Source organism: Salvelinus namaycush, chromosome 41 (genome assembly GCF_016432855.1).
Source record: "Salvelinus namaycush isolate Seneca chromosome 41, SaNama_1.0, whole genome shotgun sequence".
In the NCBI taxonomy this organism is placed as follows: Eukaryota; Metazoa; Chordata; class Actinopteri; order Salmoniformes; family Salmonidae; genus Salvelinus; species Salvelinus namaycush.
Window position 1 is genome coordinate 17036697 of NC_052347.1, and position 23957 is coordinate 17060653.

General features: G+C 39.9%; 2 protein-coding genes across 2 annotated transcripts; one reads left to right on the plus strand and one right to left on the minus strand.

Annotated features, from left to right (window-relative positions):
• The first annotated feature begins 650 nt into the window (after positions 1 to 650).
• LOC120034018 (protein FAM83F-like) lies at positions 651 to 7313 on the plus strand. Its single transcript, XM_038980411.1, has 5 exons — positions 651 to 1787; positions 4698 to 4865; positions 5876 to 5997; positions 6117 to 7147; positions 7267 to 7313. Exons 1-5 carry the CDS (start codon positions 1317 to 1319, stop codon positions 7311 to 7313), a joined length of 1839 nt encoding a protein of 612 aa, XP_038836339.1. The 5' UTR covers positions 651 to 1316.
• Positions 7314 to 12619: 5306 nt separating this feature from the next.
• On the minus strand, positions 12620 to 23341 carry LOC120034297 (cytohesin-3-like). Its single transcript, XM_038980800.1, has 13 exons — positions 23247 to 23341; positions 18777 to 18859; positions 18432 to 18496; positions 17726 to 17792; positions 15922 to 16040; positions 15710 to 15790; positions 15475 to 15587; positions 15116 to 15264; positions 14887 to 14998; positions 14630 to 14706; positions 14431 to 14502; positions 13975 to 14123; positions 12620 to 13789 (listed from the first exon to the last, which is right to left on the minus strand). The coding sequence occupies exons 1-13, from the start codon at positions 23326 to 23328 to the stop codon at positions 13702 to 13704; spliced, it is 1257 nt and encodes a 418-aa protein (XP_038836728.1). The 5' UTR covers positions 23329 to 23341; the 3' UTR covers positions 12620 to 13701.
• Positions 23342 to 23957: the final 616 nt, after the last annotated feature.

The following is a 23957-nucleotide window of genomic DNA, read 5'->3' on the forward strand; positions in this document are numbered from 1 at the left end:
AGTAGCCACCCGTTGCCTAGATGACAGCTTTGCACACTCTTGGCATTCTCTCAACCAGCTTCACCTGGAATGCTTTTCCAACAGTCTTGAAGGCGTTCCAACATATGCTGAGCACTTGTTGGCTGCTTTTCCTTCACTCTGAAACGTTAAAAGTTCTTGACATTTTCCGGATTGACTGACCTTCATGTCAAAGTAATGATGGACTGTCATTTCTCTTTGCTTATTTGAGCTGTTCATGCCATAATATGGACTTGGTCTTTTACCAAATAAGGCTATCTTCTGTATACCACCCCTACCTTGTCACAACACAACTGATTAGCTCAAACACATTGAGAAGGAAAGAAATTCCACAAATTTACTTTTTACAAGGCACACCTGTTAAGTGAAATGCATTCCAGGTGACTACCTCATGAAGCTGGTTGAGAGAATGCCAAGTGTGCAAACCTGTCATCAAGGCAAAGGGTGGCTACTTTGAAGATTCTCAAATATAAAATATATTTTTATTAGTTTAACACTTTTTTGGTTACTACATGATTCCCTTTGTGTTATTTCATAGTTCTGATGTCTTCACTATTATTCTACAATGTAGAAAATAGTAAAATAAATAAAAACCCTGCAATGAGTAGGTGTGTCCAAACTTTTGACTGGTACTGTATATTTTCAGAGTAGCTTCCCCAACACTGCTGACCTGTGACCAAATGTTTTTTTTTAAATGTATGTCACAGAACCAGAGCATCCGAGAATAGTATCCGAAGCACAGGGTCTGATAAATACATTTGGAATTGAACTGTTTTGGTTTTTGCTTTGAGTCATTTCATTTTAGTTGGCTAGACATTACAACATCATGTAGGCAAATGTATCTGTATTGAGTTCTATGTTAAACCTACAAGCCTATACACTACAGTATCAATGTGCTTTACGTGACACCACTCAATTCTTGGTTGGCCTTTATGGAAATTCAAAATAATCACATTCTCCATGCAAGAATTACCTCAACCACACACAGAGATGGCGCCGTACTGTGTGGTTGCCGTCTTTGCTATTTTGTGATTATTTTTCTTTGTTTTATAGTAAGCCTACTACTTATATTGATTACTGCATTGTTGGGAAAGAGTTTGCAAGAAAGCCATTTCACTGTTCTTGTGCACGTGACAATAAAACTTGACATTTGAACTAGATTTTAACAGTTTAGAACTCCTCCCCCTACCTCTTGAACGTCACCTGTGTACGCGCCCAATACAGGTAAAGGTGTATGCTACGGAGAACTGCAGGGGAAGGAAGAATTAACGGTTGGAAAAATTCCGGATACCGCTGCTATGGCCGAGTCTCAGCTTCTGTGCATGGACGAAGATCATGTCAACGAAAAGATACCCGAATCCAAAGCAGAATTCTACTACTGCGAGGAGCAGCGAGCCGCGCTCGAGCAACTATTGAAGAACGGTGATGGCGCGTTCAAGATGCGACTGAAAGAGGACAACGTCAGAGACTTTCTATCCGCCCGCGAGATTAAATGGATTCGAAAAACTTTTGATGAATATGATTCAGATAGTGAGACCGAGAAGGGCGAATACGAAAAGGCTCAGGAGTCCAATGCAGACTCGGGGGTCCACTCCACATACTGGCCTCAGATGTCGGACACGGATGTCCCGCCGCTTGACATCGGCTGGCCAGGCAGCACTAGTTTTTATAAAGGTGTTACGCGAGTATCCGTGCACACGCACCCACCCAAAAACAAGGGGCCCCATATAAAAGAGGTTGTCAGGAGACTCATTCAAGAATCTAACAAGGTAATTCCAGTTCTAATATAAATTGATAACAGCATATTACACGTGAATAACATAGTTTACATAATTTATTCTCTGCCCTAAATTATTGAGTGATGCCCTCACATTGTTCCCCCTCATTCTTTGTAGCTCAGAACAGTTTACAAATTACTTTGAATCCTGAGTCAGCATGACCCTGAATCATGCATTTGTGTTCTTCATCTTGACAAGTTATAAAATGGGTTCTGTTAATTTAATGTAAACTTCTCAACACTACATAGAATAGTTAGTGTCAGTTCTAGTGGCCTATTTATCAGATCTGAATTTGTCAGTGTAGTTACTACACTCGCTACCTAGGCCTTGTGACAACAAACTCCTTTTTTTGACATGAGGTTTTATTACCTGCTTGGCTACCTGCCTGGTGCTTAGAGCATTGGACCAGTAACCGAAAGGTTGCTAGATCGAATCCCGAGCTCACAAGGTAAAAATCTGTCGTTCTGCCCCTGAACAAGGCAGTTAACCCACTGTTCCTAGGCCGTCATTGTAAATAAGAATTTGTTCTTAACTGACTTGCCTAGTTAAATAAAGTTAAAACAAGAAAAAATAGAGAAAGGGGAATGTGTCTAATTGTTCTTCATTGACCTACAGTGCCCTCAGAAAGTATTCACACCCCTTGACTTTGGCAGTCATGTGAATTGAACAAGAGATGTGTGTCCTTAAGGCTTAGGACAGCCAGGTCCTTGCTCATCTGAGGAGTCTTACTTGAGGAGTCGTACTGTAAAATGAACCAAGGCGATTAGCAACAATGTAAAACATCTACTTCTATTTTGATTTTATTATGAAATGAAACGATGACATAATTGACCATTGTTGATTATTGACTATTGATTTATGTTATGCTGTTATTATCATAGATATAGAACACTGATGTGATAATCTCAATCATCTTCATTTCCCCTTCATCACGTCATTACGTTCTACAATGAATTATCAACAGTTAACAGAAGTTTTGAAATGAATCTTCACCGTAGATCTCTAACTGGATGGAACACATGCAGTAGATAGGGGTGTTGTAACAAGCGAAGCCACACGTGGAGGAGCTGGAAAGGCCAAACATTTCACAGTTCTAAATGTCAGACAGTTTCACATCAGAACCTGTAACAAGTCATTCAAAAGTGTTTCCCCAGCCTCACGTCAGTGTTTAAAAACACGTCCACACGAGGCTTTCTCCTCCCACATCCACTGTAATTCAACTCACTCAATCAAGAGTCCCTCCCCCTCTAAATGGCTGGGTAACCTGTCAGTCATGCTGCCTGGGACTAAATGTCAGGAGGAAGAACGCATAACTCTGGGGTTAAGCTTGGCACAGGAGGACACGGCTATAGGGAAAGGAGATAAGCATGCAAACTTGAGCTAAAACACTGTGGGTATAAGTATCCCAAATCCAGATAAGAGACTGGAGTGTTTGACCAGGTTACAGTTAACTTCTCTGGAACAATGGAATAATACATATCACTTTACATTCACATTTTATCTCCAATTCATGCAATCTCAATATTAAATATTTTTTTATCCTCGTACATGCAAAGTTGATTCTTGTCCATATCCGGTGTCTGGCTCTTCATTAGTCCACTGTTGACAAAGTCCCAAAATGTTTTGCTTGTCAGCAGTCAAGTTTTCAAGATATCAAACTTTCAAGAAGCAAAGTGTTATTTTCCACATCATCATGATGATGCACAATATTGTGGGACTGTTTCAACAGTGGACTAATGAAAAAATACCAAAAGATGGTATTTCACTGAGAACAATGCAAATGAGCGGTCATTGTTCACTCCTTGAGACAGGTTAATGATCTACTGACAGGGAAGACAAGCCCGTGACCAGCTGTTCTGTGTGCATATGACTAGGTATGTCAATGAACTAAACAAACTGAAATCATGACAGGCCGTCATTGTAAATACGAATTTGTTTTAAATTGACCTGCCTGTTAAAATAAAGATAAATTAATAGAAAATAAAGGACGAGCCAGGAAGTGACTCTAGCCTTACTATAACAAGGCCTTCACTGTCCAATACTTTGTCATCACCACTCCTTTACCACTGTCAGCATGAGGCAGAGAGCATTACACTGCCCTATCCTAGTGTGGTACAGGACTAGGTCATAGTAATGCACCAGTGCTCACATTTCTTCATATGCAAAGTCTGTGCTCCTGAAAGACAACCAGCTCTGTTTTTACCTAAACGAATGCCATTCAAGGATTATAGGATTTACATTTCAATAACTGTGTGGTTGTGTGTGTGTCTGTGTGTGTGTGTGTGTGTGGTTGTGTGTGTGTCTGTGTGTGTGTATATGATCGTGTGTGCGCACGCATGTGTGAGGTGTCGGGGTTATTTATTGAATTTACACTTTTGTCTTTCCTCTGTCCTCTCTAGCTTGATCTTTGTAAATATCAACTAGTCTGGTATTATTCATCAGATTTATCAGTCACCTCAAGCCTCTCAAATATTTTGACATACTTGTGTTTGGATTGAAGTGGAAAATTTGTCATAAGAAAATAAATCTTTACATTTCGGCTCAACTTGTTTTTCCAGTTAATTAGGGAGATTCTAATCTTACTCCAGCAATTGAACCATAAATCTCCTGCTTTGAGTCCTTCAAATCCACCCCCTGTATTTCGTCTCGTTATTGTTATGTCATTTTCTTGTGTTACTTTTAGATTACTATAAAAAAATCTCACTTTAGTTTATTTAGTAAATATTTTCTTAACTCTATTTCTTGAACTGAATTGTTGGTTAAAGGTTTGCAAGTAAGCATTTCACGGTAAGGTCTACTACACCTGTTGTATTCGGCACATGTTACAAATACAATTTGATTTGATTCAGAGATATCATCCCCCTCTGTTCTTCCTCTAACGTTCCGATGTGTGATCCTCAGGTAGTAGCTGTAGTCATGGACCACCTTACAGACCTGCATATCCTTCAGGACCTATTGGACGCAGCACAGAGACGAGGGGTGGCTGTGTACATCATACTGGAGGCTTGTGGTATGCCCCACTTCCTGGATATGTGCACTCGTTTACAGATCACTGCTCTGCATCTACGGGTAAGACAGGGATGCTTTGGCATGCAGTAGGCAACATACAAACAGGAACAAGTAATACTTAGCTATGGTATTACCATGTCATTACTAGGTAATTAGCAGAGTGTCATGTAAAATGAAAGTGCAGCCACAACTTCTTGGCAGTAAAAGGCAGAATATTCCTCTGGCCTATTCTTTTATTATCACCCATATTAGCACACTGTCTATACTGGTGTAGGATCTTAATTTGAACCAGATTGCTACAGCAGGAAAATAATCTTGCAGCAACAGGAAATGGGAATTATTATGTGGATTATGATTCATGGGCATTTTTGTAGGGGTTGATACATTTTTCATACGGGAAAATCAAGTCTGACATTTCAAAGTGGAAATTACAAACTTCAGAAGCCTCTTTAAACCTCAAATACACCACAAGTTAAAAATGTCCTGCAACATGGTGATCAAATTAAGATCCTACATCTGTAGATGTTGATCTATGTAGACAGAAGCTTGTGCAGTAGATCTAGCCTATTTTATATGGAATGCTGGATAACCTAGTGTGTGTGTGTGGTGTCAGTTGATAAGCCTCTGAAAGGCCCTTCCAGTGTCGAGACTCTGTCATTGTTGTTTCATAGAAACTGCTGTTCATTGGGCCAAAAACAATCCAGACCTGTGGAACTTGATCCTTGACCAAACAAGTGTTAACAGCATAGGGTAGCATCCTTCTGACGTGTCTGTTTCTGTGTTTATGTCTCGGACAGTCTTTCTCACTCTCTCCAACTCACTCCCATTCCTTGCTCAGTAAATAGATCTGCCTCGACTGTATACTCAAGGGGTTTAACTCAACCCTTGCATCACCAGTTTTGGATTTGCTTACCTTGAAAGTTTACTTTGGTCGTGGGTGGTAACAGCACAATTTCCCTTAGTGTTTGATATGATACTGTTCAGTACTTGGAAGTTTGATAGTCACTGACTCATGGTTTATACTGTAATAAGGGCACCTGTCTAACTCAGTATCTGTGTGACTCTTTCAGAACCTGCGTGTGCGAACGGTGAAAGGTTCTGGGCTGGCCCTGTCATTTGGCAGGCTGCCCGGCTCTCTGTGCTCCAAATACATGCTGGTGGACGGAGAAAAGGTTATGTTTGGCTCTTACAGGTCAGTCAATTTCTCAGTCATACACTTCCACTCACATTCATTCAGCCAGAGCAAACATGATTTGACCTACTCTTTGAGCTTTGAGTCTGTGTCTCACTCTCTTGTTCTGTCATCTCCAGCTTCACATGGAGCTCCTCTAGGATGGACAGGAACACCATCACAGTAATGTCTGGGCAGGTGGTGGACTTCTTTGACAATGACTTCAGGGAAATGTATGCTGTATCTGAGAATGTGGACCTTTACAAGGAGTTCCACATTACCAAGCCTCCCATGCCTGCGCCGGTACGGAAGGTGGTGGTCCCCAAGTCCCTGTTGATGTCCACCTCCCGTTTCCAGGTGTCTCTAGGGGACTCTCGGGGGCAGGCTGACCAGAGGGTGCCTGCACATAAATACCACAACCCTAAGTATTCTCTGGTGGTGGGGAACAGTCTCGGGCTCACTGGGTCCTTACAGGACCTCTCCACACTCAGAGACTCACTGGGCGGTGGACTCGAACGGAACGGACTGTCGACGCTACTCCATGCCAAAGGGGGCAGTAGTGTGGAACTGGACAAGGTCACTGCGAAGTCCCCCAGTTCTCCTGTGGAGGATGAGGAGGATGGGAAGGGAGGTTCGCAGAAGCGCCAGGCCTTAGGTGGAAAGAAACAACGCAGTTCTTTCAGGCTCTTCCTGAAAGGCAGAGGATCCAATCACAACAATGAGACTATAGAGGAGGATGGGGCCACTCCTTCAAACCCCTCCTCCACCCGCCCAAACCCCTCCCCTAGCTGCCCAACCCCCACCCCTAGTCACCCAACTCCCTCCCCTAGCCGCCCAACCCCCTCCCTTGCCCATCGAACCCCCTCCCCTACATGCCCAAACCCCTCCCCTACCCACCCAACCCCCTCCATTACCCACCGAACCCCCTCCCCTTGCAACCCAAACCCCTCCCCTACCCACTCAACCCCCTCCCCTACGCGCCCAAACCCCTCCCCGACCCGCCAAAACCCCTCCTCTACCCGCAAAGTCTCAGAGACGAATAGCACTGCCACTGAGGACTCATTTGAGATTGTAGAGAAACCGTCCCTGTTGAAATTTAAGAACAAAAAGCCTTCAAAACTGCCTCAAAGAAGTATGTCTCTAATGACCCTCAACAAAGGAGAGGATGACGGTATGTTGTTATATTCTACCATTTGTGGTTTTCATTTGTCTTTGAATATTAACTGCAATAGTCCCTCACATGGAGTTGTTGTTTGTTGGCTCATCCATTCTTTTCTCATTTCCCTCTAGGAAAGGGACACCAGAAGCCTTCCAAGAGGAACTGCATTCAGTCCTGAGATGAAGAGAGGGAGGACAGGATCAGCTGGGAGAGACAGAGACAGAGGACATTTGAAGTAATTGCCAGTATCGGATGCAGTATTAGATGGAGTATAGTAATGACATGCCATGGCAGAAGTATAGTAATGACATGCCATGGCAGGAGTATAGTAATGACATGCCATGGCAGGAGTATAGTAATGACATGTCATGGCAAGAGTATGGTGATTACATGTCATGGCAGGAGTATAGTGATTACATGTCATGGCAGGAGTATAGTGATGTCATGTCATGGCAGGAGTATAGTAATTGCATGTCATGGCAGGAGTATAGTGATGTCATGGCATGAGTAGAGTGATTACATGGCATGGCAGGAGTATAGTAATGACATGTCATGGCAGGAGTATAGTGAGTACATGTCATGGCAGGAGTATAGTGATGTCATGTCATGGCAGGAGTATAGTAATTGCATGTCATGGCAGGAGTATAGTGATGTCATGGCATGAGTAGAGTGATTACATGGCATGGCAGGAGTATGGTGATTACATGCCATGGCAGGAGTATAGTGATTACATGTCATGGCAGGAGTATAGTAATGACATGTCATGGCAGGAGTATAGTAATGACATGTCATGGCAGGAGTATGGTGATTACATGGCACGGCAGGAGTATAGTGATGACATGCCATGGCAGGAGTATAGTAATGACATGTCATGGTAGGAGTATGGTGATTACATGTCATGGCAGGAGTATAGTGATGTCATGCCATGGCAGGAGTATAGTGATGACATGTCATGGCGGGAGTATAGTGATTAGATGTCATGGTAGGAGTATAGTAATTGCATGTCATGGCAGGAGTATAGTAATGACATGGCATGGCGGGAGTATAGTAATGACATGTCATGGCGGGAGTATGGTGATTAGATGTCATGGCAGGAGTATAGTAATTGCATGTCATGGCGGGAGTATAGTGATTACATGTCATGGCAGGAGTATAGTGATTACATGTCATGGCAGGAGTATAGTGATGTCATGGCATGGCAGGAGTATAGTAATGACATGTCATGGCATGAGTATTGTGATTAAATGTCATGGCAGGAGTATAGTAATTACATGTCATGGCTGGAGTATAGTAATTACATGTCATGGCAGGAGTATAGTAATTACATGTCATGGCAGGAGTATGGTGATTTCATGCCATGGCAGGAGTATAGTGATTTCATGCCATGGCAGGAGTATAGTAATGGCATGTCATGGCAGGAGTATAGTGATTACATGTCATGGCAAGAGTATAGTAATTGCATGTCATGGCAGGAGTATAGTAATGACATGTCATGGCAGGAGTATAGTAATTACATGTCATGGCTGGAGTATAGTAATTACATGTCATGGCAGGAGTATGGTGATTTCATGCCATGGCAGGAGTATAGTGATTTCATGCCATGGCAGGAGTATAGTAATGGCATGTCATGGCAGGAGTATAGTGATTACATGTCATGGCAAGAGTATAGTAATTGCATGTCATGGCAGGAGTATAGTAATGACATGTCATGGCAGGAGTATAGTAATGACATGTCATGGCAGGATTATGGTGATTAGATGTCATGACAGGAGTATAGTAATTGCATATCATGGCAGGAGTGTAGTAATGACATGCCATGGCAGGAGTATAGTAATTACATGTGCTGCTCATTCTATGAACTACTGTAATGTTCCTTAGTGAGACTTGGTGTGAGACTGTGTGGACCGCCACTGCCTTATCAGTTAGAGTAGTGAGAGTCTTCAATGCCAGATCCGCTGTTCCTTTAATATGAGCCTAATGTTGTTGTTTAGCAGGAGTGATTTGATGCCACATACCAGTGAGTGTCTCCTGAGTCCTGTCCGTCTCAGATGGCATTCACCACCTGTGTCAGGGAAATGCCAATACAGACTTGATCGGTCAGTCATTCGATGCTTGAAAACTGATCTTATGTTACTGCTCACATGTCATAAGAAATCAACATGTTGTATTGCTCTTCCCTGTATCACTGTCATTGAAACAGCAGCTTTTGAACCTAAATAAATGGATGGCGTTAACACATCTATCCCAGGTATAGATGTATTCTGAATGTGTCTATCCTTCAGGTTACTATGGAGAAGGAAAAGTGATCAGCTCTCTTCTCTCACACAAGGTATCACCTTACCAAGGGCACTTTGTTAAATTGTTCATGGACTGCCCCTTATCTCCACTGGAGTGTGTAGTGTCTGAATAATGGATGTTGTTTTAACAGATCAGACACAGATCACGTGCTTCTGCTGTTAACATGCAACAATACATTGTCTCTAAACCTATGTGACATTATAACCATGTCAGTGGTCCATGGCTATATTTGTCATCTTAATAAAAAATAAGCAATAGGGACTAAGACGTATTTTGCTTCTTTTTTATGCATAGCAATTACAAAGAGCAAAGGACATTTTCTCATTGAAATTATAGTGTGACGTCTTGTATATAAAAATGCCAAAGATGTATGAGACCACACATACTTCATGTAATTGACTGACTTCCTATCTCTGATGTGTGACTGTTGTTTTATATGAAATCATAATATTAAAAACAACTTTTGTATTTTGTTTTGCAATCATTTACGGAGGACATGTAGATAGTTTTGCTAAATCAAGTTCTCTTCTCCACAGTCATGTGATTTTTTGTTTTTGGACATGATCATATTTTTCTTGTGCAACCTTTAGAATACATTTCCTACCACTATCTTATCTGTAGATTTGTCGAAGAATTGGATGAATATGCATAAGCTCCACTTGTTGTAGATATGGTTTGGGTGGTATACAAATGTTTTGGCTGCTGGTATAATAAGTACAATTGATAGCTGTTTTTTGTTTGTTTTCTCTGGGTGCATCAGTGTTTTTATTCCCACCCTTGTTTGAAGAGAAATTTATGTGAGAATTCACTTTTACAAAAAGCATATAGACATTTCTTTGGTTCACTCTTGCCTGTAAAGCTTTAGGGAAAGGTTTCATAAGATTGTAGCCTATGCTTACTGTACCTTCACTCAAACGGTGTACTGTATATTGTGTGTGGACATACAGTACTGTATATTTAACTGAGTGAGAGAGGACTTACAACATATACATACTGTGTGTATTACAGTAGCCCTCTTCGTGGATATTGCTGTCACACGTGGGGAGTGTTAGTGTATCACTCCCTGCATCAACTCTTATCCCTGTATGTTTTGTCTCTCATATCTGCATAAGGGCTATAGTAACCTCAGAGCAGAACCACAGCCCTATGACAGACACACACACAGGAACTGATGTGCACAGGAAGGATGCTTGTTTTTTTCATACCATAGGTGCAGGCCTCATTTCACAATAAAAATACAGCACTTAAAGGAAAACCCCACCCAAAAACAATATTTTGGTATTTGGTTCATTTGTCCATTGCTGATATAGTCCCAAAATGTCCCAAAAAGTTTTCAAGATGTATAACTTTCAAAATAGAGAAATACAGCCGGTATGATGCATCTTTCATCACATGATGCTAAAAAAACGCAGCACCTCAATACACAGTACCTCAGGATGACCACATGACATGATTCAATGTTTCTTCATTAGGAGCTGTGCATTTGGGTTGCTAAAATATATTTTCCCATATCATGGGAGACATAAAGCATATTGATGAGTGGTTATTAAACTCTGACATCTAATAAGTATTAAAAACTGAAAACCAACAACAGATTATAATCTGGCACCATCTACTGGACATTTTAGAAATTCAAATAGTGTTTTCTTCGATAATATCTTTGTGTTTTTCCTTATTTGTGTTGAACAATATCAGATTGATTAAATTTGTACCACTAAATAATAAAAATTGTTTAAAACTGTACTTAATTCGATTTTACACTGAACAAAAATATAAACGAAACAATTAACAATTTCAAAGATTTTACTGAGTTACAGTTCATAAAAGTAACTCAGTCAATTGAAATAAATTCATTACGCCCTAATCTATGGATTTCACATGATTGGGAATGCAGATACGCATCTGTCGGTCACAGATACTTTTAAGAAAAGGTAAGGGTGTGTATCAGAAAACCATCAAATCTGATGTGACCAGCATTTGCCTCATGCAGCACGACTCCTTTGCATAGAGATTTTAAAGCTGTTGATTGTGGCCTGTGGAATGTTGTCCCACTCCTCTGCTGTGCGAAATTGCTGGATATTAATGGGAACTGGATCACGCTGTTGGACACGTCAATCCAGAGCGTCCCAAACTCATGCTCAATGGGTGACATGTCTGGTTAGTATGCAGGTCATGGAAGAACAGGGACATTTTCAGCTTCCAGGAGTTGTGTACAGATCCTTGCAACATGTGGCCGTGCATTATCCTGCTGAAACATGAGGTGATGGCGGTGGATGAATGTCACGACAATGAGCCTCAGGATCTCATCATGGTATCTCTGTGCATTCAAATTGACATTGATAAAAATGCAATCGTGTTCGTTGTCTATAGCTTATGCCTGCCCATACCATAAACCCACTGCCACCATGGGGCACTGTACCTACACGAAGCCATACACACTGTCTACCATCTGCCCAGTACAGTTGAAACCGGGATTTATCCGTGAAGAGCACACTTCTCCAGCGTGCCAGTGGCCATCGAAGGTGAGCATTTACCACTGAAGATTAAGATCCCAAACTGCAGTCAGGTCAAGACCCTGGTGAGGACGATGTGCATGCAGATGAGCTTCCCTAAGATGGTTTCTGACAGTTTGTGCAGAAATTATTTGGTTGTGCAAACCCATAGTTTCATCAGCTGTCCAGGTGGCTGGTCTCAGACGATCCCGCAGGGGAAGAAGCCGGATGTGGAGGTCCTGGTCTGGTGTGGTTACACGTGGTCTGTGGTTGTGAGGCCGGTTGGACGTACTGCCAAAATCTCTAAAACGACATTGGAGGCGGCTTATGGTAGAGAACCAAGCATTAAATTATCTGGCAACAGCTCTGGTGGACATTCCTGCAGTCAGCATGCCAATTGCACGGTCCCTCAAAACTTGAAACATCTGTGGCATTGTGTTGTGTAACAAATTTTAGAGTGGCCTTTTATTGTCCCCAGCACAAGGTTCACCTGTGTAATGATCATGCTGTTTAATCAGCTTCTTGATATGCCCCACCTGTCAGTTGGATGGATTGTCTTGGCAAAGAAGAAACGCCCACTAACAGGGATGTAAACAAATTTGTAAAAATAAAAATGTAGAACATTTTGAACTTTTCTGCAATCTTTTATTTCAGCTTATGAAACATGGGACCAACACTTTATATGTTGCGTCTATATTTTTGTTCAGTAAATATCTAAGATATTTATGATTATAATAATAATAAGAAGAAGAAGGTGTATTACATTTGTAAAGCGCATTTCATTATACAGAATAAATATAAAATGAACAGGGAAACTGACACAAAGAACACAGCTGAAGCTACAAGGGACAATGAAACCAATGAGCACCGCTATCAACATAAAGCCTTCCTGAAGAGAAAGGTCTTCAGTCCCGCTTTTTAGGCCCGTTTGATGTAATTATAATCTGCTACTATTTGCTGTACTTTAAAGGCAATGTGCAAAATAACTTTCTATTATAATACAGTATTTACAAAATACGTATGTTATGAGTTGAAAAATAAATCCATACATATTTAAAAAAAATATTTATACAATGCCTCTAAGATAATGAAAGAACGTCACAACACTGAATCAGTGTTGAAGATTTGTGTCCACGTAACAGGAATTCTATAGGCTTGGGAGAGGAAAAGGCTAGCAGTACAGAGGCTTACTAGGAACTGAAATCGCTGAGCCTGGTGCAAGGTGAAAAGGTGGTGCATTTCCGTAATGCTTACCTGATATTTCCTTTGTTCTATGCTTATGGTACAGAATCAACTATAACTATATACAACTACATTTTAGTAACTTTGCATTATACATTACATGTTCAAATCTGTCCTTATAGAATGATGCATTATTCTTACAGTGCTACACACTTATTTTGGTTTGCAACTCTCTCACGTACTTTTAAATTCTTATTTCTAAGAAATATTGACAGAAATCACTTTCTATTAGTAATTGAACAGACCGAGCGACTAACTTCAACCATAAAATTAGACCTACAGTATGAGGTATGGGGAGATTCTGGTTTGACAGCTTTAAACCACACACAGGTCACAATTATTTTTTTTCATTCTGAGTTACAGTATTGCACTAATGCTGTACTGTACAGCATTGTAACGTTAAGCGCCATGTCTATTTACTTGAACCAGTCCATCATTTCCAAGCATTTCAAAAAACTGGCTGTAACGGAGAGGGACCTCTACAGATCATGACCGGGCTCAATTCCCATGATGCTTTATATCATGTCCGATGTCTCAGTCCTGTGAAGCATTGTTGTTGTTGATGACTTTCCTCTTGCGCAATGACACCAGGTCGTAGAAGGGATCCTTGGTGATACTTGCTCTGAGGGAAAGACAGAGAGAAAAATAAGACAAGTGTTCAAATGATCATCATCATCAAGTTCACTTTATCCTATTGATTGCCAGTTGTGTCCTGGTGCCAGGACACAACTGTCATTTGGGATGTCATTTGTGAAGTGTATGGCGTGTAGTACAGGTATGTGTTAAGCCTGGGTTGAGGTGTCTGACCTGATGGAGCCTATCCAGTCATCTCTCTCATCTGCTGTGGCTGCACTCATCCTGTAGGACTGGTGTTTCCCCTCCACCACCCTGCCTCCGTTCTCTGTCTTGCACGCCTTGATCTTCTGCCCTCTGGGGTTGTAGATCTCTAGACAATACTGCTCACAAAGAAGCACACACATGCATACAAATGTTCACAAACACATACCCAAGCCAAATTACTGGTAATAACTTTTTTTTTAAAGGAAATGATCCCATAGTATATTGTTCTAATTACTCCTAATCTTCCAGTTAAAACCTTCCTTTCTCATACGGAGGCTATGAGTCATACAGTGCCATGACAGCTAAGAGAGTAGCTTCTGTAAATGTGACTTCTGCACAGACTATGAGACTGAAACACCATAGAACAGGTGGCACTGCCATAAACCTTAAAAAGAAGTATGCAGTCAGTGGAATACACTGTACCTGTTTGATAGAGTCTTCTATCTCTCTCACACAGAGGTTCTCAAGGGGAATGATTCCTATGGGGTCTTTATCCTGAGGGAGGAGGAGAGAGAGATGCTTTGGTCAAGGACTATCATTTAGCAGTAACTACTATCATCTTTTATCCTAAATTCCATTACTGGCAAACCCTGTGACAAAGTTGAGGGTATAGCATACTCACTGTGGTATACTCAAAGTAGTACAGACAGCTGTCTGTCAAAATAAACCACCGCCTCTTCCATGTTTTCACCCTTCCTCCTGCAGAGAGGAAAGGTTAACATTTCATTACACAAATAAAACGTTTAATCATAAAATTCTCCATCCAACACACTCCATAAAGGAAATCAGATCATTCTGTGGTAAGCTTATTTTTAATGCTTGGTAATGGCACAATTATAAGACAATTCCCTCAGCTAGTTATATTGCAAATCATCTCACCCATTTTGAGCAGCCAACCCTCTCTGTCCGGGTTGAAGAAGGTGTGTGTGAGGTCGTTCCCATCATCCTCTGGAATTTTGAATGGCTCGTTCCGAATGCTCTCATAGAGTTTCTGGATTTAATGAGGTAGTAGATGAGAGTTAACTACAGCTACAGACAACAACAACCAAATAGGGGTCACATTCTGAGAGTGGAGTTAACTCCTGACCTCTGACCCCTGAGGACTCACCATGAGCAGGTCGTTGGGCAGGTCACCCCCGTTGTTGATGCCTCTGTTCATACTGAAGAAGCGCTCCAGAGTGGGCTTGTCCTTCACGTTGGGGTTATGGAGACTGGTGTTCAGCATGATGACGGCAAAGGACAGGATGTAGCAGGTGTCTGTTTGAAACACCCACACATTTCATTACTGTTGGGTCAATGATATGTATTTGCATCCTTAATCAGCATCACCTTTGTGAAATGATTTGAATATGCCTCAAAATGTACTCCTCAACCCCCTCCCCATCTGTCTTGCTGATCTGTCAGTGTAGGGAGTCAGCAGCATGGTAGAGGAGGCTGGTTCCTGTGCACTACAGTACTGTACAGTACCTGTTGACTGGAAGACCCCTGCATTACAGTCACAGTAGCGTGTAGCGAATGCCTCCATCATCCTATCAATCTTCTGGGCTTCTCCAGGGAGACGGAAACTCCACAGGAACTGCCTACAGGGATGAGGCAGGGAACAGACAGGGATCAGACAGGATTTACTGTGGAAATGAATATAATAATGAGAATATATTCATGTATGAGTGTAAGAGATACACCAGTGTAGTGCAGCACTAACCTCAGTGCCTGCACCAGATTCAGGTCAGAGAACTCGTGTAGTTCTACAAAGGCTTTCAGAGTTTGAAGGTGCATTTCCTCCCTGCATGAACACAAACAAGAGTCAAATCAGTGATATGGAGATTATTGAGATAATGAGTGGTTATGACAGTCATCATTATCCCCATCAACAAAGCCATCATTATCCTGGTCATGTTCAGAAGCATTGTGTACCTCTCTCCTAAAAAGTTCCCAATGGCTGTCTTGTTCAGTCCTTCCTCTTTGTATAGGAACTCAGCCACTGCCTCTGCTGTCCACTCCAACAGGTCATTGTCAACCAGGTACTGAATACCCTGGGGGAAGAGGCCATGACAAGTCAATGAACATGTTTGAACTTGGAAGATATGAATGCATTATCGCATACTTGTATGTGTAATAAAAAAAATAGCAGAAATCATAATGAGGTCCAAAGCACTGTGATGTGCAGTAGTGGTCATGGACATATGAAATATTCTGTATGTATTGTCTGCCATTCTGAGAGAGCCACCAGAAGCAATATATCTTCTTATATCTAAACAATGCAGACCTTCCAGCTAAAGAAACCAATGATCTGCTTGATTGGATCTCTAGCCTCTGCACACACCCAAACACAGGCTTTTCTCCAGGGCGGTCATACAGGCCAGGCTTTTCTCCAGGGCGGTAATACAGGCCAGGCTTTTCTCCAGGGTGGTCATACAGGCCAGGCTTTTCTCCAGGGCGATAATACAGGCCAGGCTTTTCTCCAGGGTGGTCATACAGGCCAGGCTTTTCTCCAGGGTGGTCATACAGGCCAGGCTTTTCTCCAGGGTGGTCATACAGGCCAGGCCTTTCTCCAGGGTGGTCATACAGGCCAGGCTTTTCTCCAGGGTGGTCATACAGGCCAGGCTTTTCTCCAGGGTGGCCATACAGGCCAGGCTTTTCTCCAGGGTGGTCATATAGGCCAGGCTTTTCTCCAGGGTGGTCATACAGGCTAGGCTTTTCTCCAGGGTGGTCATACCGGCTAGGCTTTTCTCCAGGGTGGTCATACAGGCCAGGCTTTTCTCCAGGGTGGCCATACAGGCCAGGCTTGTCTCCAGGGTGGTCATACCGGCTTTTCTCCAGGGCGGTAAATACAGGGCAGGCTTTTCTCCAGGGTGGTCATACCGGTTAGGCTTTTCTCCAGGGTGGTCATACCGGCTAGGCTTTTCTCCAGGGTGGTCATACAGGCCAGGCTTTTCTCCAGGGTGGCCATACCGGCTAGGCTTTTCTCCAGGGTGGCCATACCGGCTAGGCTTTTCTCCGGGGTGGCCATACAGGCCAGGCTTGTCTCCAGGGTGGTCATACAGGCTTTTCTCCAGGGTGGTCATACAGGCTTTTCTCCAGGTTGGTCATACAGGCCAGGCTTTTCTTCAGGGTGGTCATACAGGCCAGGCTTTTCTCCAGGGTGGTCATACAGGCCAGGCTTTTCTCCAGGGTGGTCATACAGGCCAGGCTTTTCTCCAGGGTGGTCATACAGGCCAGGCTTTTCTCCAGGGTGGCCATACAGGCCAGGGGGACTTTATATTATGGCTTTGACCTCTCTTCAGATGAGAGGAAAGGAGGGGTGTTTGTGGTTTGAGCAGGAGTGTACGCCTCCGCTCCTCTTCACGGAACAGGATGTGGTTCTCTCTCATTTTCTCTCCCCCTCTCTCTGCCTCCGCACAGTTACACTTCTGCACATAAGTCACGTCACTCGCTCAGCATTCATTCGTTTGTGTCAGATTATTTGTTCTGTCATCTTGCAGTTAACTATTTAAACTTCTAGCTGTGGCAAGCCTCCATCAGTAGAGATGTGATAACTATACAGATCTTTACTACTTAAATTTTGTAATTGAAGCACTTCACATTTCGGTACATATCTGATCCGTATGTATTTGTGTTTAGTGTATTCCATATTGAGTAATGTTATGACTTTGTCTTACCAGAGAACCTCACCAGGAAAAACTAAGGGCTCTAATTACAGTGTGTGACATGAGCTCACCTTTTTAGGATCCATGTTGAATTTCTTTTTCCCACTTAAGAACCTCTTGTTTCTCACAACATTTTTGCTGAAGAGAGACAAAGACAAAACAGAATAAATATTGACAAAGGTTAATTACACCACTTTTACCTATGAGCGTTATACTAGCTACAGTATGTGTCCACTGTATAAGAGATGACACACACAGTGAGAGTGAGACAATTAAAGGAAGCTGGTGTTGTCCTGCCTGGAACATGTCTCAGTGTTTCATGCTGCTGACATATAAGAGTTTTACCACATTCCTGTAGCTGCTAGTGAAGAAACAGGAAGCACACATATACAGAGGGGCCTTACAGATGGGGGGCAGAATCTGTTCTTGTTCTTGACGACAACGCCCCCAGAGCCCACTTATGAGGACGAAGAGGTGACCACAGTGTTGGGGGGGGGGGGGGGGTTCAGGGGCTGCACCTCTACTACCTGCGGCTATGCCTCCATACCTTTCTTAGTCTGAGTTAGGGAGGGATAGGACGTCACAGATGTGAGAGGAGCCTCTTTGTCAAGATGGATGTCAGGGAGTATTGTTGATCTGGTGTTTGTGCTGTGATAGATTCAAAAGAAGCTACCACACACTGCAAAGTGTTACTGTAGCTAACTCTCCCACAGAGGAAGAGGCCTACTGGTCAATGGTAACCTATCCGAATGAGCCATTGTGCAAGCTCTAACTTACTTCTCCTCGTCCGCCTCAATGTTGTGGATTTCCGTCATGACGCTGTTAATCTCCAACCTCAGCTTCTACACAAGGGGAAATGATGTCAAAGGGATGAGATGATAATATGTGGTATTTTAGCCATAGCTAATTCAAGCCCTTGGCACATACAGAGGTACAGGGTCAGTCTACTCATAAAACTGGATGCTTCTGAGATGTTGTAACTTTTGAGGGAGGCTTTTGTGAATGTAATAACTGCTGTAGGTAATGTCACAATACAGTTAGTTTTATTCTGGCAAAATGCAGTTTCATAAAGCATTTTGACTGTACAAAAAGAGCCATGGTTGAGAGGATGATTTACTATACCTGAATGTCATCTAATAGGTCACTCTTATGAAACTTCATGGTGTCTATCTCCTGCCTCTCCATTGAGCTAAGCATTGTGGAAGCTGTAGAATTGATTATACACACAAACACAAACATACAGATGAAACCATCATTATCATCCAATGCATAAATGAAGCTGTCGGACAAAACCCCTGAGACCTAATTGAGACATCTTCCTGTATACACTGAAAATGTCAAAGGTGTCAGAAATGTGCCTTGACAACCACCCTCACATCAACCCTAGCATACAGTAATTCAACATACTGCACTTCTCAGCACTAGCTAAATATAACTGCTGAACTTCAGCTTTTTATAGAATGAGTCCCAGTAATGTCCATTAGTAAGTGATCTGCTCTAGTCTTGTCCTCATAACAGCTTCTCACGGTGTTTAGATGAGGGTTATTCATTACTCCCTTCTCAGGTTATAACTAGACAACACAACATTATAACTAGACAATACAACATTATAACTAGACAACACAACATTATAACTAGACAACACAACATTATAACTAGACAACACAACATTATAACTAGACAACACAACATTATAACTAGACAACACATTATAACTAGACAACACAACATTATAACTAGACAACACAACATTATAACTAGACAATACAACATTATAACTAGACAACACAACATTATAACTAGACAACACAACATTATAACTAGACAATACAATATTATAACTAGACAATACGACATTATAACTAGACAATACGACATTATAACTAGACAACACGACATTATAACTAGACAATACCACATTATAACTAGACAAAACAACATTATAACTAGACAAAACAACATTATAATTACACAAAAAAACATTATAACTAGACAATACAACATTATAACTAGACAATACAACATTATAACTAGACAATACAACAGTATAACTAGACAACACAACATTATAACTAGACAATACAACATTATAACTAGACAACACAACATTATAACTAGACAACACAACATTATAACTAGACAACACAACATTATAACTAGACAACACAACATTATAACTAGACAATACAACATTATAACTAGACAACACAACATTATAACTAGACAATACAACATTATAACTAGACAACACAACATTGTACTAGACAACACAACATTATAACTAGACAACGCAACATTATAACTAGACAATACAACATTATAACTAGACAATACAACATTATAACTAGACAACACAACATTATAACTAGACAATACAACATTATAACTAGACAACACAACATTATAACTAGACAACACAACATTATAACTAGACAACACAACATTATAACTAGACAATACAACATTATAACTAGACAATACAACATTATAACTAGACAATACAACATTATAACTAGACAACACAACATTATAACTAGACAACACAACATTATAACTAGACAACACAACATTATAACTAGACAATACAACATTATAACTAGACAATGCAACATTATAACTAGACAACGCAACATTATAACTAGACAACACAACATTGTAACTAGACAACACAACATTATAACTAGACAATACAACATTATAACTAGACAATACAACATTCTAACTAGACAACACAACATTATACCTAGACAAAACAACATTATAATTACACAATAAAACAATATAACACAATACAACATTATAACTAGACAATACAACATTATAACTAGACAATACCACATTATAAGTAGACAAAACAACATTATAATTACACAAAAAAAACATTATAACTAGACAATACAACATTATAACTAGACAATACAACATTATAACTAGACAATACAACATTATAACGAGACACCACAACATTATAACTAGACAATACAACATTATAACTAGACAACACAACATTATAACTAGACAACACAACATTGTACTAGACAACACAACATTATAACTAGACAACGCAACATTATAACTAGACAATACAACATTATAACTAGACAATACAACATTATAACTAGACAACACAACATTATAACTAGACAATACAACATTATAACTAGACAACACAAAATTATAACTAGACAACACAACATTATAACTAGACAACACAACATTATAACTAGACAATACAACATTATAACTAGACAACACAACATTATAACTAGACAACACAACATTATAACTAGACAACACAACATTATAACTAGACAACACAACATTATAACTAGACAATACAACATTATAACGAGACAACACAACATTATAACTAGACAATACAACATTATAACTAGACAACACAACATTATAACTAGACAATACAACATTATAACTAGACAACACAACATTATAACTAGACAACACAACATTATAACTAGACAACACAACATTATAACTAGACAATACAACATTATAACTAGACAACACAACATTGTACTAGACAACACAACATTATAACTAGACAACGCAACATTATAACTAGACAATACAACATTATAACTAGACAATACAACATTATAACTAGACAACACAACATTATAACTAGACAATACAACATTATAACTAGACAACACAACATTATAACTAGACAACACAACATTATAACTAGACAACACAACATTATAACTAGACAATACAACATTATAACTAGACAACACAACATTATAACTAGACAACACAACATTATAACTAGACAATACAACATTATAACTAGACAACACAACATTATAACTAGACAACACAACATTATACCTAGACAATACAACATTATAACTAGACAATGCAACATTATAACTAGACAACGCAACATTATAACTAGACAACACAACATTGTAACTAGACAACACAACATTATAACTAGACAATACAACATTATAACTAGACAATACAATATTATAACTAGACAACACAACATTATAACTAGACAAAACAACATTATAATTACACAATAAAACAATATAACACAATACAACATTATAACTAGACAATACAACATTATAACTAGACAATACCACATTATAACTAGACAAAACAACATTATAATTACACAAAAAAAACATTATAACTAGACAATATAACATTATAACTAGACAATACAACATTATAACTAGACAATACAACATTATAACTAGACAATACAACATTATAACTAGACAATCCAACATTATAACTAGACAACACAACATTGTACTAGACAACACAACATTATAACTAGACAATACAACATTATAACTAGACAATACAACATTATAACTAGACAACGCAACATTATAACTAGACAACACAACATTGTACTAAACAACACAACATTCTAACTAGACAATACAACATTATAACTAGACAACACAACATTATAACTAGACAATACAACATTATAACTAGACAATACAACATTATAACTAGACAATACAACATTATAACTAGACAACACAACATAATTACACAATAAAACAATATAACTAGACAATACAACATTATAACTAGACAACACACCATTATAACTAGACAAAACAACATAATTACACAATAAAACAATATAACTAGACAATACAACATTATAACTAGACAATACAACATTATAACTAGACAATACCACATTATAACTAGACAAAACAACATTATAATTACACAAAAAAACATTATAACTAGACAATACAACATTATAACTAGACAAAGCAACATTATAACTAGACAATACAACATTATAACTAGACAAAGCAACATTATAACTAGACAATACAGCATTATAACTAGACAATACAACAATATAATTAGACAATACCTCATTATAACTAGACAATACAACATTATAACTAGACAACACAACATTATAACTAGACAACACACCATTATAACTAGACAATACAACATTAACTAGACAGTAGAACATTAACCAAAATTATACAACATTAACTAGACAATACAACATTAACTAGATAATACAACATACAACACCAAACTCCATCTATCTTGGCAATTAGATTGTTGAACACTATACTGTGAGCAACACCTCTGAACGTTACTTGATAGTCAGTAACGAGAACTTGAGGTATATAAAGGCTATATGACAACAATATGTCTCTATAAAGTCAGGTGATGCTATAATAAAGTGAATAACATTCATCACTGTGGTAAAAGTGATCAAAACAAACCATTTGAATACGTTGAACACTGCTGACTTTATACCACAGTGTATATAGGTCAAGGTAAACAGACTGTAAGCACAATAGTCAGTGTAGACGGTAGTGAATATCTGTTGTGAAGACAGGTATTATATCAGTACACTTTCTTATTAGGGTATTTCATTTTCATTTCTCAAGTAAGATATTCACAGCAACGACTCAAACCCCCATTGTCTACTGACACTTCAACACTTCATCATCTTACATAAAGACACTCATGTATTGTTCATGGTGTTAGTCCCCAGATACTATAACCTAATTAGGGATGTTGTTACATTGCAAAATGGACTGTAAAACATAAAAACCTTACCTTTTCCCCAGAGGAAGCTGTCTTTTCTTTGGCTGCCCATGTTGGAGGTGTTGGAGAGAGAGTGTGACTGTACAGGAAACATGTGTCAGTGTTGAAGTAATGTAGCCTTCTGCAAGAAGGGCATAAGCTACAGTGTCAATAGCATCCTCAAAACATAATGAACTGACCACCTAAAGTCAGTGACGTTACTGATATACTGTACAATATACATATACTGTACAAGTAAAGAAGGTGTGTATGTGTGTGTGTATGTGTGTGTGTGTGTGTGTGTGTGTGTGTGTGTGTGTGTGTGTGTGTGTGTGTGTGTGTGTGTGTGTGTGTGTGTGTGTGTGTGTGTGTGTGTGTGTATTGACTGGTGATACCAATTCGAGATAGATCTAATGCACAATATCGATAATTATTCAGCAGTCAGTGTAAATATGTAGCCAACATAAGTGACCTTAAGCCATTTGAAAATCCCTTGTGCTGAACTCAAACAACCACAGATTGAAACTCTGGGGAGACTAATAGATCAACCAATTGCTTACCTTCATAAATAGATGTATGAGGTCATGAGAGAGTAATTACGTTCTGACAACACTCATGTAGACATGTACAGTAGATGGGAAGAGTGCTTCAGGCAGGGGTGGAAGCCACTTGTGACGCCTCAAGTCAAGTACCATGCCCAGACTTGCGCAACTCAAACTGTGAGTGCGTTTGTAAATTCACTCT